At 35.5% G+C, this 16,556-nt stretch overlaps 1 protein-coding gene across 2 annotated transcripts in view; it reads right to left on the bottom strand.

Moving 5' to 3' along the window:
• Positions 1-11,193: 11,193 nt before the first annotated feature.
• The window catches only part of LOC127857765 (calexcitin-2-like), a 14,571-nt gene continuing 9,208 nt past the window's right edge, over positions 11,194-16,556 (bottom strand). For both annotated transcript variants that reach the window (XM_052394424.1, XM_052394425.1), the window contains 2 exons: positions 13,399-13,496; positions 11,194-13,069 (listed from right to left, as the gene is read on the bottom strand). In XM_052394424.1, coding sequence (XP_052250384.1) covers positions 12,950-13,069; positions 13,399-13,496 — 218 coding nt within the window. In that variant the 3' untranslated portion in view covers positions 11,194-12,949. The remainder of the gene's footprint in view (positions 13,070-13,398; positions 13,497-16,556) is intronic.

Genomic DNA, 16,556 nt, shown 5'->3' with positions numbered 1-16,556 from the left:
AAAGTCATTTTGGTTAGCGACTGTCACGTCACCCACCGTACTCAAGGTAAAGACTGTCAAGTCAGCCACCGTTCTACAGGTACATGTAGCAACTGTCACTTCACCCACCTCAAAGTTATTTATATCTTATTTGAATGTATGTTTTAAATATGATTAATCACATTTGATCACATCTTTTGATTGCTTGAATCAATCACATTTTATAGTATCTATAAACATTGCACCATTTGTAGTAATTAATTTAGAATGTTAATTTAGAATGTTCCCTCACTATGAGATATTGTCAAAGGTAGCAATATTTGTTTGAATCATGCCATTTTGTAACCTGCATAAAAATTAAGCTTAATTCTTGTGTTTTTTTTCAATAGAAGAGAATAGATATCTAGAATATAACCACTGATATTTAATTTTTGATGAGATAATAAAGTTTGGTCATGTTGAAATGATACTCAAATGTGATTTACCACCTTTAAATTTAAATGTAATGCATGACTTGGACAGTGAAATAAAAATAAATACACTATATGAAATGATTATGAAATCGAGTATTTGACTGTGAAGGTTGTTGTTTTGAAAAGTTTGGTACCTGAGTACATGCCGAACCAATCGTGTGTTTGTTCCTCAATGGCAATCTTCCAATAAATAATAGCACTTACTTGTTTTGTCATCATTTTAAATAAAAAATACGAGTAGCCGTCGTTGTTGACACTTCCTATGTACACACACAACGGTGACGTCATTTGTTACTTGGATAAATTTGGTGATGACGTCATCGAACGGGGAAGTCCCTGAATGAAGACAAATGTTTTACACGAAGAATGCTGATGCTTTATTCGAAATATAGCGCTCTAGTAACAATAAATACAGAGAAGAATTTTAAGATATTTAAAAGCCGTAAATTTGATCATTTTAATCTATTTTATCATTATGATCAATCAGGAGACGCTGGTTATTTACTTCGAAAATTTCCAGTTCCGGTTTCGGATATTGCGGATATCCGGTTATTGCGCGCGCAGATACCAAACTTTTCAAAACAACAACCTGTAGATCTACAGTCAAATACACGTGTTACCGTAATGCGAGCTTCGCTCGCTTTGAAAGAACTTACCAATCGGCACAGTGCTCCAAACGGCGATTACCACTTTACCACCGTGCTCCACCTGAGATTGTTCCACGTTCCCGTACGATTCCATCCACTCACCATCCCATTTTATTTTAAAATACGAATGAAAATCATAAAACTGTTTTTGTGTTCAAAATATCTGATAGTTCTATCGAATATGGTCAATGAGTAACGTCCACATCTCATCATGCCATTTCCAATTGCCTAAGCTGATGGATTATTTTCGTAGCCGTTGGCATGACCATCTAATAAGTACCCACGGCCGTTGTCTTGAGTCGTTTTTCAAACCCCACTCGAATTTAAACGTTGATAAAAATGTTGTGTGTTCATGTGGGATGCTGTAATTTGTAATAACCGAAGACAAATGATTAAAGATTTCAATAAAATGTTCATATTTATCTTTGGTCTAAACCTGTGTTATTAGAATTTGACTGAGAGAGTGGTAAATTTTGTTTGATTTTTTACCACATTCTAACGGATTTCTTTAAAAGTAAGCAGCTAGGAAGGTAGGGATTACGTTCACAAAGTCCTTCTTATTTAGGCTCTCAAAGAACACACTCAAACCTGCTCAATTAAATACGTAAACTATAAAGAATAGGGAAATATTTACACTCCGCTTTAAACCGACATGTATCTACTAGCTCAGCCGATGGATGAATCACAGACCGTGCGTTAGTCGATTGAACGGTATGTGAAATATATGGGCAGGTTGCCATGTAACTTGTAATGGCATGAAACAATTTTACAATAAATTGATGGGCAATTTCCATGGTTAATTTCGATTGGCATGTATCAATGTTACACATGTTGTTTACGTTGTAATGCAGAAAGACGAAACGCATTTTGCACAAAAACCTTACAATTAAAAACGGCTTTACCGTAAACAGTGGTTTTGTTATAACGATGACGTCACCGCAGGCGAATCGGAGACAGTTTCCACTTTTATGTTGTTGTTGTTTTTTTTCGTTTAAAGGAAGTATATTCAATGCGAAATTAAGTGAAGGTGGAAATCGCCGTCCCTGATTAGTCAATGTAGACTTCACATGCTAATATGGAACAACACTTCACGAACATGCATTAAGCCCCGTTTTCCTAGAGCGCGGCCCATTTACTTACACTGTTGGTTATTCAGCCACACTCGAACAGCCTTGTCGCTGAAGCCGCTTATGATATAAGAAGAGCACTGATAATTATGTCCAACTCTCGTAAAGTAACTGGCGCCTGTTAAAACAAAAGGAATTACTGAAATATCATTATTATTCGTGCGACATTAATTTTCGTGTTTTCTTTCGTGGGTCGACCGATCCACGAATTTATCGCCAACACATTTGAAAATGATCGACGTATCATCCTTATTTATTTGTAAAACAAAGTCAGAAAATCACCTATTTACTTGTCTCAGACAAATTCTTTAAAAATACAAAATCGTTTCCTATGAATACAGATGATTTGACAGTATTTTGTGAAATTATATATAATACCACTGTACTTTGAAAAGTCACGAATATCTGCGTGCTTTAATATTTCAGCACACGCAGTTTACAAGACGGTGTAGGGAGCAGCTTACAGCATCCGTAATATCATAATACTCCTTTCTTGTTAATAATAGAATACATTATTTATGTTAAACTGATATTATGGGCATTTTTCACTGTTGAAATGAGCTGAAATAATTAATAGGTCAAAAGAGTTAGTTAAAATGTGGTTACTGACCAATTATCTGAAACTCATCTTGCTACCAGTTGTTTATAAAAAAATAAATATTATAATCGATATTTTACATGACTCACCCAGTCCTCTAAGCCGAAATGATCCGTAAAACAAAGTAGTGTCTTTGTGTCGTATGAACGAATCTGCACTAAAACTAAATTTAGATTCACATCGTAAATCGAATCATTTCTGTCGTCTGTTGTCAAAACGAAAGCACGGTTGATATTCAACTGCATTATTTTTCTCTTTCCGGGATATTGTTTTAGTATGTTTTAGCTGCATTAACAAATATAAGTGTATATGAAGTGAAAACACCAAAAATAAACAACGGTTGCGATCGACACCTATAAACTGTAAGATTCCCATAATATCACTTTAAGGCTAGCATCGTTCTTGGAAAAGTGTGCTTAATGTTTAATGCATGTGCGTAAAGTGTCATCCAAGAATAGCCAGTGAAGTCCGCAAAGGCTAAACAGAGATGCCACGTTCCGCTTTTGTGGTATTTTTCGTTGTATGGAAGTCTCTTTATAGCGAGAGTCCAGTTTAGGCAGAGAGAGTTACAATTGTGATTAGCCTGTACAAACAGCATTCTGCCCACATGCATTACGCCAAGTTTACTCAGTGCGAAATGAAATAATGACCTCACAAGCGAGAACCGACCACTGCGATAACCGGAAAGTTACGCAGTACCAAATCGAATATATATACATTTTTATGATTTACTCTAATCAAGTATTTGCAAAAGAACAATTTTGAGTCAATGGTGTTATAAAACGGAGTTTCAGGGTATTATAGTAAATATTTGTTAAGCTCTTACAATAAGTTTTCTAATTAAACTTTTCGACGTAAGATTTTATCAGTCGGCTTCGTGATATTAAGCGCATTGTTCATTATTATTACGCATTTTTCAAACAAGAGTCTATTTTCTGAGCATAACAAGGTATTATATTGATTACAAACCCACTGTATCGGACATATATCCGGTTAAGATTCCGTCCGTCAGCCTTGTTCTTACTACCACGAGTGCAGGATGTTCGTTCAAAGGATGTGGTTCCTCTATGAAAAAACTCGACGCTGAAAATTAAAATGTATCAGTCTAAATTATTGTTACTGCATATGTGACCGATTTCAAGATTTCACAATCATGTAATGATGGTGATTTAATTGAAGCACAGTAGATAATGCTGCTTCTGTTGCTGCTGATGATAATATTGGTAGTGATGATGGTGGTTTAATCGTCGTGATAGTTGTCACTCTAAACTTACTTTTGAAGCCCACGGCTCTTCCGGTGACCTTCCACGCCGGAAGTGGTAGCCTGGACGCGCGCCAGGCACGAACGCGCACAAGGGCGGCGTCCACGAAATCTACGTTGGGTCCAGCATAGAACGTAGTGTTGTCTGGAATACATAGCACGGACTTGTACATTATTCCGAAGTCTACTGAAACAGAGAAGCATATAGCGATTGGGAAAGTCGTCCGTCCGTGTGTATGTTGTGTTGTCTGGAATACATAGCACGGACCTCGTCTTGTACATTATTCCGAAGTCTACTGATACACGAAGACATATAGCGATTGGGAAAGTCGTCCGTCCGTTTGTATGTCCCTTCGTAAAATGACACGTTTTGTTCAAAATGATTAGTGCTTCAAACAAAGCTTTAATACATGCACGTATGCTGTTTTTGAACAGTTATCAGCACACGACATCACATGACCTCGCTTTGTCCTTGACATTGTTCTGCTTTTTGCCTATTCAGAAAGTAAAAATGTATTTCCGAACCAAATGGACTATTCGCTTTATAGTCAATACTACTTAAATAAAAGCTTTAAAACTTGCATGGACGATATATATAGGCCGTGTTGTGTGAAAAGGGGGTTTAATGCATGTGCGTAACGTGTCATCCAAGATTAGCCTGTGCAGTCCGCAGTTTCGATTTTGACATTCACCTTATTTTTTACTAAGACTTATTAAAATATGTAAATGAATCAATGCGGAAAGAATGCAGCAAGTTATATAATATTAATTTCCGTAAGTTTGATTTACAATATAAACGATTGTTTAGGCTTTAACCAACCTGTGTAAATTGCGTGCTAAACAAACGTGTGCAAATTGCGTGCTACACCAATCTGTGTAAATTGCGTGCTACACCAACATGTGTAAATTGCTTGCTACACCAACATGTGTACATTGCGTGCTAAACCAACCTGTGTAAATTGCGTGCTAAACAAACCTGTGTAAATTTCGTGCTAAACCAACCTGTGTAACTTGCGTGCTACATCAACATGTGTAAACTGTTTGCTATACCAACACGTGTAAATTGCGTGCTACATCAACATGTGTAAATTGCGTTTTAAATCATCCTGTGTTAATTATGTGCTTTAAAAACCTGTGAAAATTGCTAAACCAATCTGTGTGAATTGCCTGCTTAATCAACCTGCATAAATTGCGTGCTTAACCCACCTGTGGGAATAACGTGCTAAACCATCCTTTGTAAATCGCGTGCTTAACAAACCTGTGTAAATTACATGCCCCGAACGTTCGTGGTTGGAATGCGTCGGGCCGAGACAATCACGTGATCCTCGTTGTACAAATAGACCACGCCCCCATAGTGTTGCGGTGAATCGTCGTCTCTTGGCTGCGAACCTGTAATGTTTAAAGTGGCGCTTCTTTTATTCCTTTGGCAGATAAAGTGAAAGTTACACAACATTTTACATTTGTTCGGACTATTTGGAATCCCCGGTTTTTATTATGATGTGAAAGATTTGTTGTTCGACCATATGTATGTTTACTTAAAGGGATCTTTTCACGCTTTGGTAAATTGACAAAATTGAAAAAAGTTGTTTCAGATTCGTAAGTTTTCGTTTTAGTTATGATATTTGTGAGGAAACAGTAATACTGAACATTAACCATGCTCTAATATAGCCATTATATGCATCTTTTGACGATTTTAAAACCTAAAATTTATAAAGCGTTGCAACGCGAAACGATTGAATAATTTGGAGAGTTCTGTTTTTGTCGTTAAATTTTGTAAAACTACGAAGATTGCTTATATAAGGTATAAAATACGTCAAGATGTGTACTCGGCGGAATAGCTCAGTAGGCTAAAGCGTTTTTACTTCAGGACTCTGGCAGGACTCCAGGGGTCACTGGTTCGAAACCTGCTCCGGGCAATGTTCTTTTCCTTTTTTTATTTTTTTTCTTGATTTTTTACTGGAGCTTTAACGATCCAATGTTTACATTTATCAATATAAAGCATTTAATGAATAAGTTAAAAAAAATGCCAAAATCTGTGAAAAGGCCCCTTTAATAAAACTAATCATAACATATTTTCGCGAAATAAACGTCTTTTACTTTTATAAAAAATGATTTTTTATGCATTTAAATGTGATTGTTGTAAGTTTTTTTAATCATGATAAAGATTGCTAACCAATAGCCTGAAAAATGAAGTCCATATTCGGTCCATTGGTTGACTTGATTGAGACGTCAACTAACAAGGGAAACTCGCCCAACCCGTGTGGGAATGTCAGAACAGCCTGGGTAGGGTGGTAAGCCTCAATTGGAACCCAATCACTCACGTAGTCTGCGGCGGATAAGAAGCTCAGCGCATGAACTTGAATATAGTTTAACACCGCCTTTTCGATATCGAAAAATAGTTCGAAATCGAAAATTTGAAATAAAAAGATATATTCAGAAATTAAATAAAAAGTGAAATATGACTAAGCACAAAACGGATAATCAGTCGGAACTGCATAAAATTATACTGTTCGTAAATTTAATGACAAAAGGCACTGACTATGCTAGCCAGAAAATAGGAAGACGTTTTAAAGTAAAAAGTTCAATTTAGCACCGCTTCCCTGAAACCCATATGTATATACACATGGGTCTTTGTTTATGTCTTTTCAAACGCTTACGCCTTATTATTTCTGATTAAAGTTAATACTAATGGCAATTATTATCAACATAGTCGGGAAAAATTAATTTACACACATACGCAGTCCCCAGACATGTATATGCAGTTTGAAAGACAGACGTACTCACAGACAGATCTACGGATAGGCACACAGAAGGACACAATATATCAGAGGGATAATCACGTGACAAAAAAGATGACGACGTCCATCCGAGACAGGTATTTTTCGCCGTTATACCCTTCATTACTTGTATTAATCGTTTAAATGCCGCTAACTGTCCAGTCTTATCAACAAGAAAGGGATAGAGTTTTCATTTCATAGTAATATTCGCTTTTTAGGTATAAAACGGCAAAAAATACTTGTCTCTGCATGGAAGTCGCCGATTTGTTTGTCACGTGAGTACCCCTCTGTATATGATAACAAGACACATTGACAGTCACAATAAAAAAAAAAACACACAGATAGATAGAACGCGTTTTACTGACCAAAATATATCACTTGAACAAGTATCATCACTCGAAGAATCATGGCGACTTCCATGTTGTTATGATCATTAGAGAACTAGCAATAAAGCGTTCGTCGAGATTTTCACGACTTTACCAAATAAGATCAATATCCGATTTAATGAAAAAACGGGAGGTTCAAGTGTCAATAAAACTAACGTACCAGCCAATTAGATATCATGAATAAATCACATGGTCCGATTATGTAAGAAAATCTATGTGGCCGAGGCGGTTGTATGTACAATGAACATCCTGGGCTTGTTGGTTGTTTGCGAATGTAAACAAAACAAATGTCACTTGTGCAGCACGGAAGCAAATACAGGTCACTGTGTAGCAAAAGAGGCATGGATGGGGTGCGCAAAACACTGTCTTCTTCACGTTGACAGTAGTATTTTCCGCTTATTATTAAAGGGACCTTTTTCACGTTTTGATAAATTGACAAAATAAAAAAAAATGTTTCAGATTCGCAAATTTTCGTTGAAGTTGTGGTATTGGTAAGGAAAAAGTACTAATGAAAATTTACCATGCTCTAAAATATCCATTATTGACATCTGTTAACGATTTAAAAACCAAAGAACTGTACAGCGTTGCAACGCGAAACGATTAAATAATTTGGAGAGTTCTGTTGTTGTCGTTATATTTTGTTACACTACGAGGATTGCTTATATAAAGTATAAAATACATAACTCATTGTATGAGCACGGATGGCCGAGTGGTCTAAGCGTTAGACTTTTACTCAAGTTGTCAGTGTTTCGAGACCATTTTAGGGTTACTTTTTTCTTTCTTTAATTTCATTCTTGTTTTTTACTGGAGCTTTTTAGATCTGATGTTTACATTTTTCAATATAAAGCATTAAATGACTAACTTCAATACATGCCTAAATCTGTGAAAAGGTCCCTTTAACCTCTGAACAAATGAAGTCATTGTGTATCACTATACTTTTTATAAGTATGGAAATACATGTAGATTCGACAAGTTTTTATTTTAAAAAAGAACTAGTTAAACAATAATGTAATAAGTGCAACAAAGCAATTTTGTTATCCTTATTCTGTTACGTAGCACCTTTAAAAACGCTGCCATACTTCTGCTGTTTAAAAATTTAAATAAATAGGAAACATACATCTTAATGTAAGTCTAAAACTGTCTGGGCGCTTATTTGGCATTTTGTGGCACTCGTGCACTGCATACCATGTCCTCAGGCGACAGTCACGTCCGTTAAAGACTATCCACGTACTACTTTATTACGAACTAATCATTATTTCCCATTGTTCGAAAACTAATAAAACTATTTTAATAATGATGGTTTTAATTTGAATAGAATAATACGATTCAAAAAGTTCTGAAAATAAAACGAATATTATAACACGTCCAGAAAATACTGCTTAGCTCACTTTATGCTGTGAACTTCTCTTCGCAGCAAGCGATTTTTGAAGGCGCGAGTTCGCATCCAACCTTCATACATGTATGTGGGGGAGGGAGGGGAGTGGGTTATATGCGTTCTTTAAATAAGTATTTATATTTCGGGGATGTACCACGAAAGCGTCCCTTTAAAGAGAGGTTGCAACAATTCAAGAAGACGGAGTGATTTTGTATATATTTCTCAATCACAGTCAACTTAAAAATGATGTCATTAAAATGTAAAATGATGGTCATTCGGTCGGACAGTTCTTGGCCGACTAATGCACACTTAATATAAAACTAAAAGTGACAACACCAGGTAAAATAAAAATTGTTTCAAAACTTCTTTGTTTGTTAAATAAAACACATTGGATCAAATGCAAATAAACAAAAAGAGCGTCACGTGTAAAGCGCCACTTTGATGCAAATTAAATGAATAAACAATCAAAATAAACGAATATCGTAAAATAAAGTTAACACATGAAAGCAGTGTTCTTTATAGCAAAAGCCAACATTTCAACGTTAGGTCTGGTAACATAGAATTAACGTGATACAAACTGCTCGTTAGTATTTTGTGTGTGACACAAAATATTGTCCATGTGAATTTCCCGCGACATTTGTGCAAGCTCTCTTCTTTTTTTCGGCGTAGCTGTTTAACGTCACTTTTGACCTTACCTGACCTGTATAAGTGTCCAATAAAATTCAAATACAATTTCCCGCGGCTATACACGAATGAATACACTTCATTTATTCCATTGGCTTAGATAGAACAGTTTTACACTCAACTCTCGACATCAATACAGTTTGTGCGTACACCTTTCATTTTCAGATGATTACCAGCGCAAGAGCGTTTGTACTTAAAGGCTATGTTCTCATATTTAGCACTGACTTCCATATTCCTGTCAACATGTTAACATGTAAAAGTATAAAGAGCAGTGGAAGCGTGTCCTCACTTTAATGCATTGCATTTCAACCCGCGAGGTATCAGGGTCAGTTCGCGGCCAGTGTGTGTGAATGTCAGAATATAGACGCTATCGCGTGAACTAGGTGAACTGGAATTTTCTTTCAGCGATATAATTATGGTATGTCAATAATAGATTCTTAAAGAGGCCTTTTCACGCTTTGGTAAATTGACAAAATTGAAAAAAAAATTGTTTCAGATTCGCAAATTTTCCTTGAAGTTATGATATTTGTGAGGAAACAGTAATACTGAACATTTACCATGCTCTAAAATATCCATTATGTGCATCTTTTGACGATTTAAAAACCTGAAAATTATAAAGCGTTGCAACGCGAAAAATTTGAATAATTTGGAGAATTCTGTTGCTGTTGTATTTTTTATACTACGAGGATTGCATATATAAAGTAAAAAAATACATTTGTTATTGTATGAGAGCGGGTGGTCTAGTGGATAGAGCGGTAGACTTTTGTTCCATGGCTCCAGGGGTCAGTGGTTCGAGCCCCGTTGAGGATTACTTTTTAAATTCTTTCATTGTATTCTTGCTTTTTTACTGGAAATTTTTAGACCCAATGTTAACATTTATCAATATAAAGCACTTAATGACAAACTTCAATACATGCCAATATCTGTGAAAAGGCTCCTTTAATGTGTTTTCAACAATACCATGATAAATATTATTTTTGATTGATTTAACAAGACTTATTCCACCATATTGACTAATGTATTAAGCATGAGCGCGATGATTATCGATACTGTTCATAATCGAATCAAATAGCAATGCCCGACAAACCACTAAAACAGGTTTGTTCGAAGAACGCGCGTATAAATATTTAAAATATGTACGGATACTTCGCGTGTGGCCGGTTGACTCATATGTTTTAATTTCACTTCCATTCTTCTTTTGGTTTTCTGTTTTGTATCTATAGGTTTATGACCAGCAATATGTACTAATGTAAAATAAGCCGCGAAAACTCCGCGTAACATCCCGTACTGCGTGTGATGCAGCTAAGAACTGCACAGAAAAAGACATTCGCTATCCTTGATCTCAGCCATTGAACTCTTTACCTTTCACAAACTCCAACCACAATCAACGCCGTATATCTTTTTTAAAGATACTTCTTGTTTCTTGATGAATCGCTATGAGCAAGAAGACGTCCTCGCTTGCTCTCCGCTAATTAATAACATAATGATTATTCATTTGAACTACGTCGAGCTTCCGACGCTACCCCAAGCCAATCTCGCGTTTGTTCGTAAATGTTCGGATATCGTCGCGGGCAGTTGTGAGTTAATGGAATACGTGTATGCACTTAGTATTGGTGAACGAGCTATGACAGGAATTATGGGAATTGGTTAACTGGCTGCGATGATATGCCTGAAATACTGTTGATATGGGAAAACAGCATGCCGCTCTGATGACATCAAAACAGTTGACCAAATGATGGAAGATTTGAATCCTGCACTGTTCTGCTTAGAATTTAAAAAATATATATAATTGTATTGTCATCGCAAATATTAAACATAGTTCCCTAGATATTTGTAAATGAAAAACTATTGACATTTTGTCCTTTTTATTTAAAATAAACGTTTTAACATTCAGAATAAGACAATTTATTGGTAACAAGCATATCGTCATGGTTTAAGAATAAAGAAAATGCAAACATACATTAAGGCAATACAAACATAGTAAAAACCAAGAAACCAATTTATGCACAAAACAAGTTCACCCAAAAAAAACAAAATACATTTTATTACAGATCTATAAGATATCCATTCCTAGGATATATGATTTGAAAATAGAAAATGTAATGAAATCCCATATTAATATGGTCATTTATTATCATTATAAATTTTGTATAACACGTATAAATCAAAGTCCGTACAATGAATTCATTGGGTCGCGATTCCGTTGTGTTAGATTCAGACTTCACAGCCTTGTGTTTTGTGCGTGAAGTGTCGTCCTTGATTAGTCTATGCAGTCGGCACCGGCTAATCAGGAACGACTCGTTCCGCTTTCATGGAATTTTCTGTTTTAAGGGAGTCGCCTTAAACGAAAATTCAGTTTAGGCGGACATGACTTCCCTGATACGCCTGTGTGGACAGCACAGGTCTATCTTGGACGACACTTTACGCACATGCATTTAGCTCAGTTTTCTCAGAACAATCTCCAATCGACCGTTGATTAAATACGACAGAGAAACTCGAAGTATTTTTTTTTCAAAGCATGCAATGTCGAGTTTTCCGCAGATGAAAATCCTCTTTGGCCATGTTTCGTTATTCCAAATAAGTCTTATTTTCCGTTGACGGAATTCAATTTTACTCCTGTATCAAGTCCTTAAATAGTTCCAACTTTCCGTTAATTACAATTACTTATTAATAGACTATGGGTCATTTTTCCGAATTAGGAAGGTCGAAATTGACGCCAATAAAAGATAAGGGTCGTTATTTATAATTTACTTTAAAAACAGTCGTATTGCCGTAGATGCCACTCCTTTTTAATATCTAACAAAAAATATTAAAGAAATAATATTAATCAATATATGCATTTCATGTATTTTTCGTTTTTTTCTGTATCAGTGCGTTTAGTCCAACTTGCCGTTCATGAAATTCCAAAGAAAATTCAGATCTTTAGTCAAAATCAGTCATTAAAGTGCACCTTTATATTGCTTAAACAGAGACATGGCATGACAGTTCAGTCAATTTAGCCACTTTCTGGGAAAATTTGGCTTAATGCCTTAGTGCGTACAGAGCTATCCCAGATTAGCATGACTATGTAATCACAAACGCCACTTTCCATTAAAATGTAATTATCCGCTTAAATGAAGTCTGTTCTAAACGAAAATTCAGTTTAGACCGGGATTGTCGTGAGCGATCAGCCTGTGTGGACTGCGCACTTTGATTTCCGTTCATTCAATAGTGATCGGTATTCTTAATAGCCATTAAAGCCAAGTTTCTATTGACTATTACAGCCGATCTTCATTGTTCATTCAATAAATATGTCCAAAATGTGCATTTACGAATGGTATTTGTTCTGAATCATCATTTAACACTGGCCTTCAATTGACTAAAACAGAAATTAACTTATCAATTCACTCAGTTATTTCAGTATATGAAATATATATAGCTATTTTAAAGAAGTAATTTAAGTCAAACTTTTCATGGCTAAACATGGTGTTGACTTATGCGTTCATTCAAAAATACAACAAATTGCCATTATAAAAACAGGGCGTTATTCATAATCAATTATTAGCAATTAGCTCTACTTTGATTTTTATGGGTTAATGCACCATTTTATCCGCTAAGCAAAGTACACATCCATGTATAAACTATAAGGGATGTTATTCTTAATCAGTCGGTAAAGTCCAGTTTTCCGTTGATGAAATTCCCAAGTGAGCTCGGGTCGTCGCTTCGGTAGTACTCGGTACAGAGATGACGGAAATACTCCATATCTACCTTCCTATCATTATTCTGTAAGAAAACAACAAAACAATTAGATAATGCTTGTATTTATTATGCTGCTGCTGATTATGATGGTGGTGATTATGATGATGATGAGATTAAGATGATGATGATGATCCTGATGCTGCTGCTGATGCTGCTGATGATAATGATGATGGTTATGATGATGATGATGATGATGATGATGATGATGATGATGATGATGATGATGATGATGATGATGATGATGATGATGATGATGATGATGATGATTCGATGATCCGTTAATTCGTTAATTCGTTCATTCAATTATTCATTCATTTTATGATTCTCGCTGCACTCAAAGGGAGATAACCTACCACACTGAACATTGTGAAAGCGTTCCTCGCTTGTTTGGGAGGTATTCCGAATTCCGCCATCACGTATTCATACTCCTCAACATCCACGAAACCGTTGCCTTCAAATTAGAAAACAAGGAGAGCATTTGATCCACGCTCTGGGAAAACGGTGCTTAATGCATGTGCCTCAAATGTCGCCCAGGCGGTGACGGTACAAGCTACTAAGGGGCTACAATTAACGCTTTTATGGTATTGTAAGGTTTAAAGAAGTCTCTTATTAGCGAAAATCCAGTTTAGGCGGAAAGTGTCGGCGGACTGCACAGGCTAATCTGGGACGAAACATAACGAACATTCGTTAAGCCCCCTTTTCACAGAGCGCGGCTTATTTGTTGAGTTTCGTGTTTATTTCAAGAATGTGTTAGTCCTTGTATAAAAATTAACTCTTTTTCCATAATTTACCGCCATCGGTATTTCAGTTCATTTTTTAATAAAACTAAAACACCTATGTTTTTTCTTAGAAAATCTAAGGACACACGACACATGTTATCGGTCATTGGGAAGATGATAATCCACATCCAGTGCTAGTAATGTATTATATAGTTGATATTTTTGTGCCGTTTCCGATCAATTACATTATTATTCAATTTAATTTGGTCGCAAAAATACGTTTTAAGAAAACATGTTTTAAATCACACATTTGGGTTAGGCGCCGATGACTTGTTGAATTTGTTTGGTAAAATTGACCGAAAACCAGAGTAAAACATTAACCATAGTGATAATTTCCATTTTCATGATCAGTAACTTTAATTCCCTCAAAATTTCCAAAAACTACTTTAATACTTGTAAATAACGCAAACTCTGACCGAATACGGTCGATAGACCCTTAAATATTTTACTGCTAGATCTTGGACAAAAATGAGCCGTGATCTGGGAAAACGGGGTTGTATGCATGCGCGCAGTGTGTCTATTTGGTTGATATCTGCCTATAGTTTTGGCATGTCGGCGGGATTGAAAATGTTCGCCAAACACCAATAAGAACGAGCGACAAATATACCCGCCTCAATCAAATTAAAGTATTGATAGTACTGGTGTGACGATGCTTTTGAAGAGGATTGATATAAAAGCATCTATTTCAGTTTATCTACATCACCACAATTGTGTATGTGGGTACGAAAATTTTGGTTAGGAAAAAAAATGGGTACGAAAGTTTTTGGTACAAAAATTATGGGAAAAAAAAATTGGGTACGAAAAAAAATTTGGTTACGAAAACAAATTTGGGTAGGAAAAAAAATTGGGTACGAAAAAAATTGTGTACGAAAAACGTAGGGTACGAAACAAAATTGTGGGTACGGGGAAGTAGTACCCGTGGGAAACTTGATCCATTCAGCGAAACTGGGAGGCGGGTTACATTCTCGATCAAATATAACAAGAAATATGTTTAAAAAGATATTTGACGTGTATTTTCTGTACCACTTATCTTAAAAACGTTCTGTTACAGTAAAATGTTTGTGGGTTATAACATTACGTTTCAGCAGATATATTCAAAACTTGACATGCTCTTTAATTACACCATGCTCTTTAATTTCACATGTATATTATATACCAAACTTTATATTACGTTTTTTCCTTTCCTAAGTTAATGATGCTTTGTGTACGGACGTGATTTCTCATGCCCATGTGCATGAACATATAATTTTTCTCTTGTGATTATTGTTTTTTCTCTAATTCAATAAGCTTAGGCATGTTTATTCGTTAAGTACGGCAATAATTTCATGATGATTCCCGAAAGTAGGTATGAGCACATAGTCGTAAGAGCACTTGAATACGTGAGTTCGCCCATGAACACATGGTAAGGTTAACTAAATCTCCGCGATATGACCTAATATGTGTTTAAAACAGAAAACAATATCTAACAAATGAATGAATTATCAAACATAGTATGTGCACTGATATGGCCCTGTAATTTCTGTTTGAAAAGTTTATTAAATATGCAAAATGAGAAAGCACGCAGAAGGGCGAGCTATTATGCTGTTTATATACCATAGTCGCTACAACGTTTACAAATGGCAGGTTCGAAATAATTCGTTTTCTTTACACTCATGATCGCGTTGAAAGTTAATTATACACGTTTTAATTCGCAATTTATTTACTGAATCACGACAAATGTCAAATACAAAACAGAAAATGCATAGTTGTTTCATTGATTTATAAACATATAATGGATTGAATATAACTGATTTTAAATTGACGTTTTCAAACTATTATTAAATCTTTTTTCCAGAATATGCTGTCCTATTTATAGCTGAGCTTCCTATACCTTTATCACTGATAATCAGCGAGATATGCCGATTAGAATCAAAGTACTGACAGTACTGGTGTGACGATGCTTTTGAAGAGGATGGATATAAAAGCATTAATTTAAGTTTATCTACTTCACCACAATTGTGTATGTGGGTACGAAAATTTTGGGTACGAAACAAAAATGGGTACGAAAATTTTGGGTACAAAAATTATGCAAAAAAAAATGTGTACGAAAAACAATTGGGTTAAGAAAAAAAAAATGGGTACGAAAAATGTTGGGTACGAAAAAAAATTGGGGGTACGGAGAAGTAGTACCCGTGGGGAACTTGAACCATTCAACGAAACTGGGAGGCGGGTTACATTCTCGATCAAATATAACAAGAAATATCTTTAAAAAGATATTCGACGTGTATTTTCTGTACCACTTATCTTAGAAAACGTTATATTACAATAAAACGTTTGTGGGTTATAACATTACGTTACGTAGCAGATGTAATCAAAACTTGACATGCTCTTTAATTACACCATGCTCTTTAATTTCACATGTATATCATACCAAACTTTATATTTCGTTGTTTCCTTTCCTAAGTTAATGATGTTATGTGTACGGACTTGATTTCACATGCCCATGTGCATGAACATATAATTTTTCTCTTGTGATTATTGTTTTTTTCTATAATTCAATAAGCTTTGGCATGTTTGTTCGTTAAGTTCGGCAATAATTTCATGATGATTCCCGAACGTAGGTATGAGCACATAGTCGAATACGAAATGAATACGTGAGTTCGCCCATGAACACATGGTAAGGTTAACTAAATCTCTGCGATATGACCTAATATGTGTTTGTAACAAAAAGCAATATCCAACAAACGAATAAA

This window comes from Dreissena polymorpha, chromosome 14 (assembly GCF_020536995.1).
Source record: "Dreissena polymorpha isolate Duluth1 chromosome 14, UMN_Dpol_1.0, whole genome shotgun sequence".
NCBI classification, from domain to species: domain Eukaryota; kingdom Metazoa; phylum Mollusca; class Bivalvia; order Myida; family Dreissenidae; genus Dreissena; species Dreissena polymorpha.
This window is presented reverse-complemented; position numbering and strand designations above follow the sequence as displayed.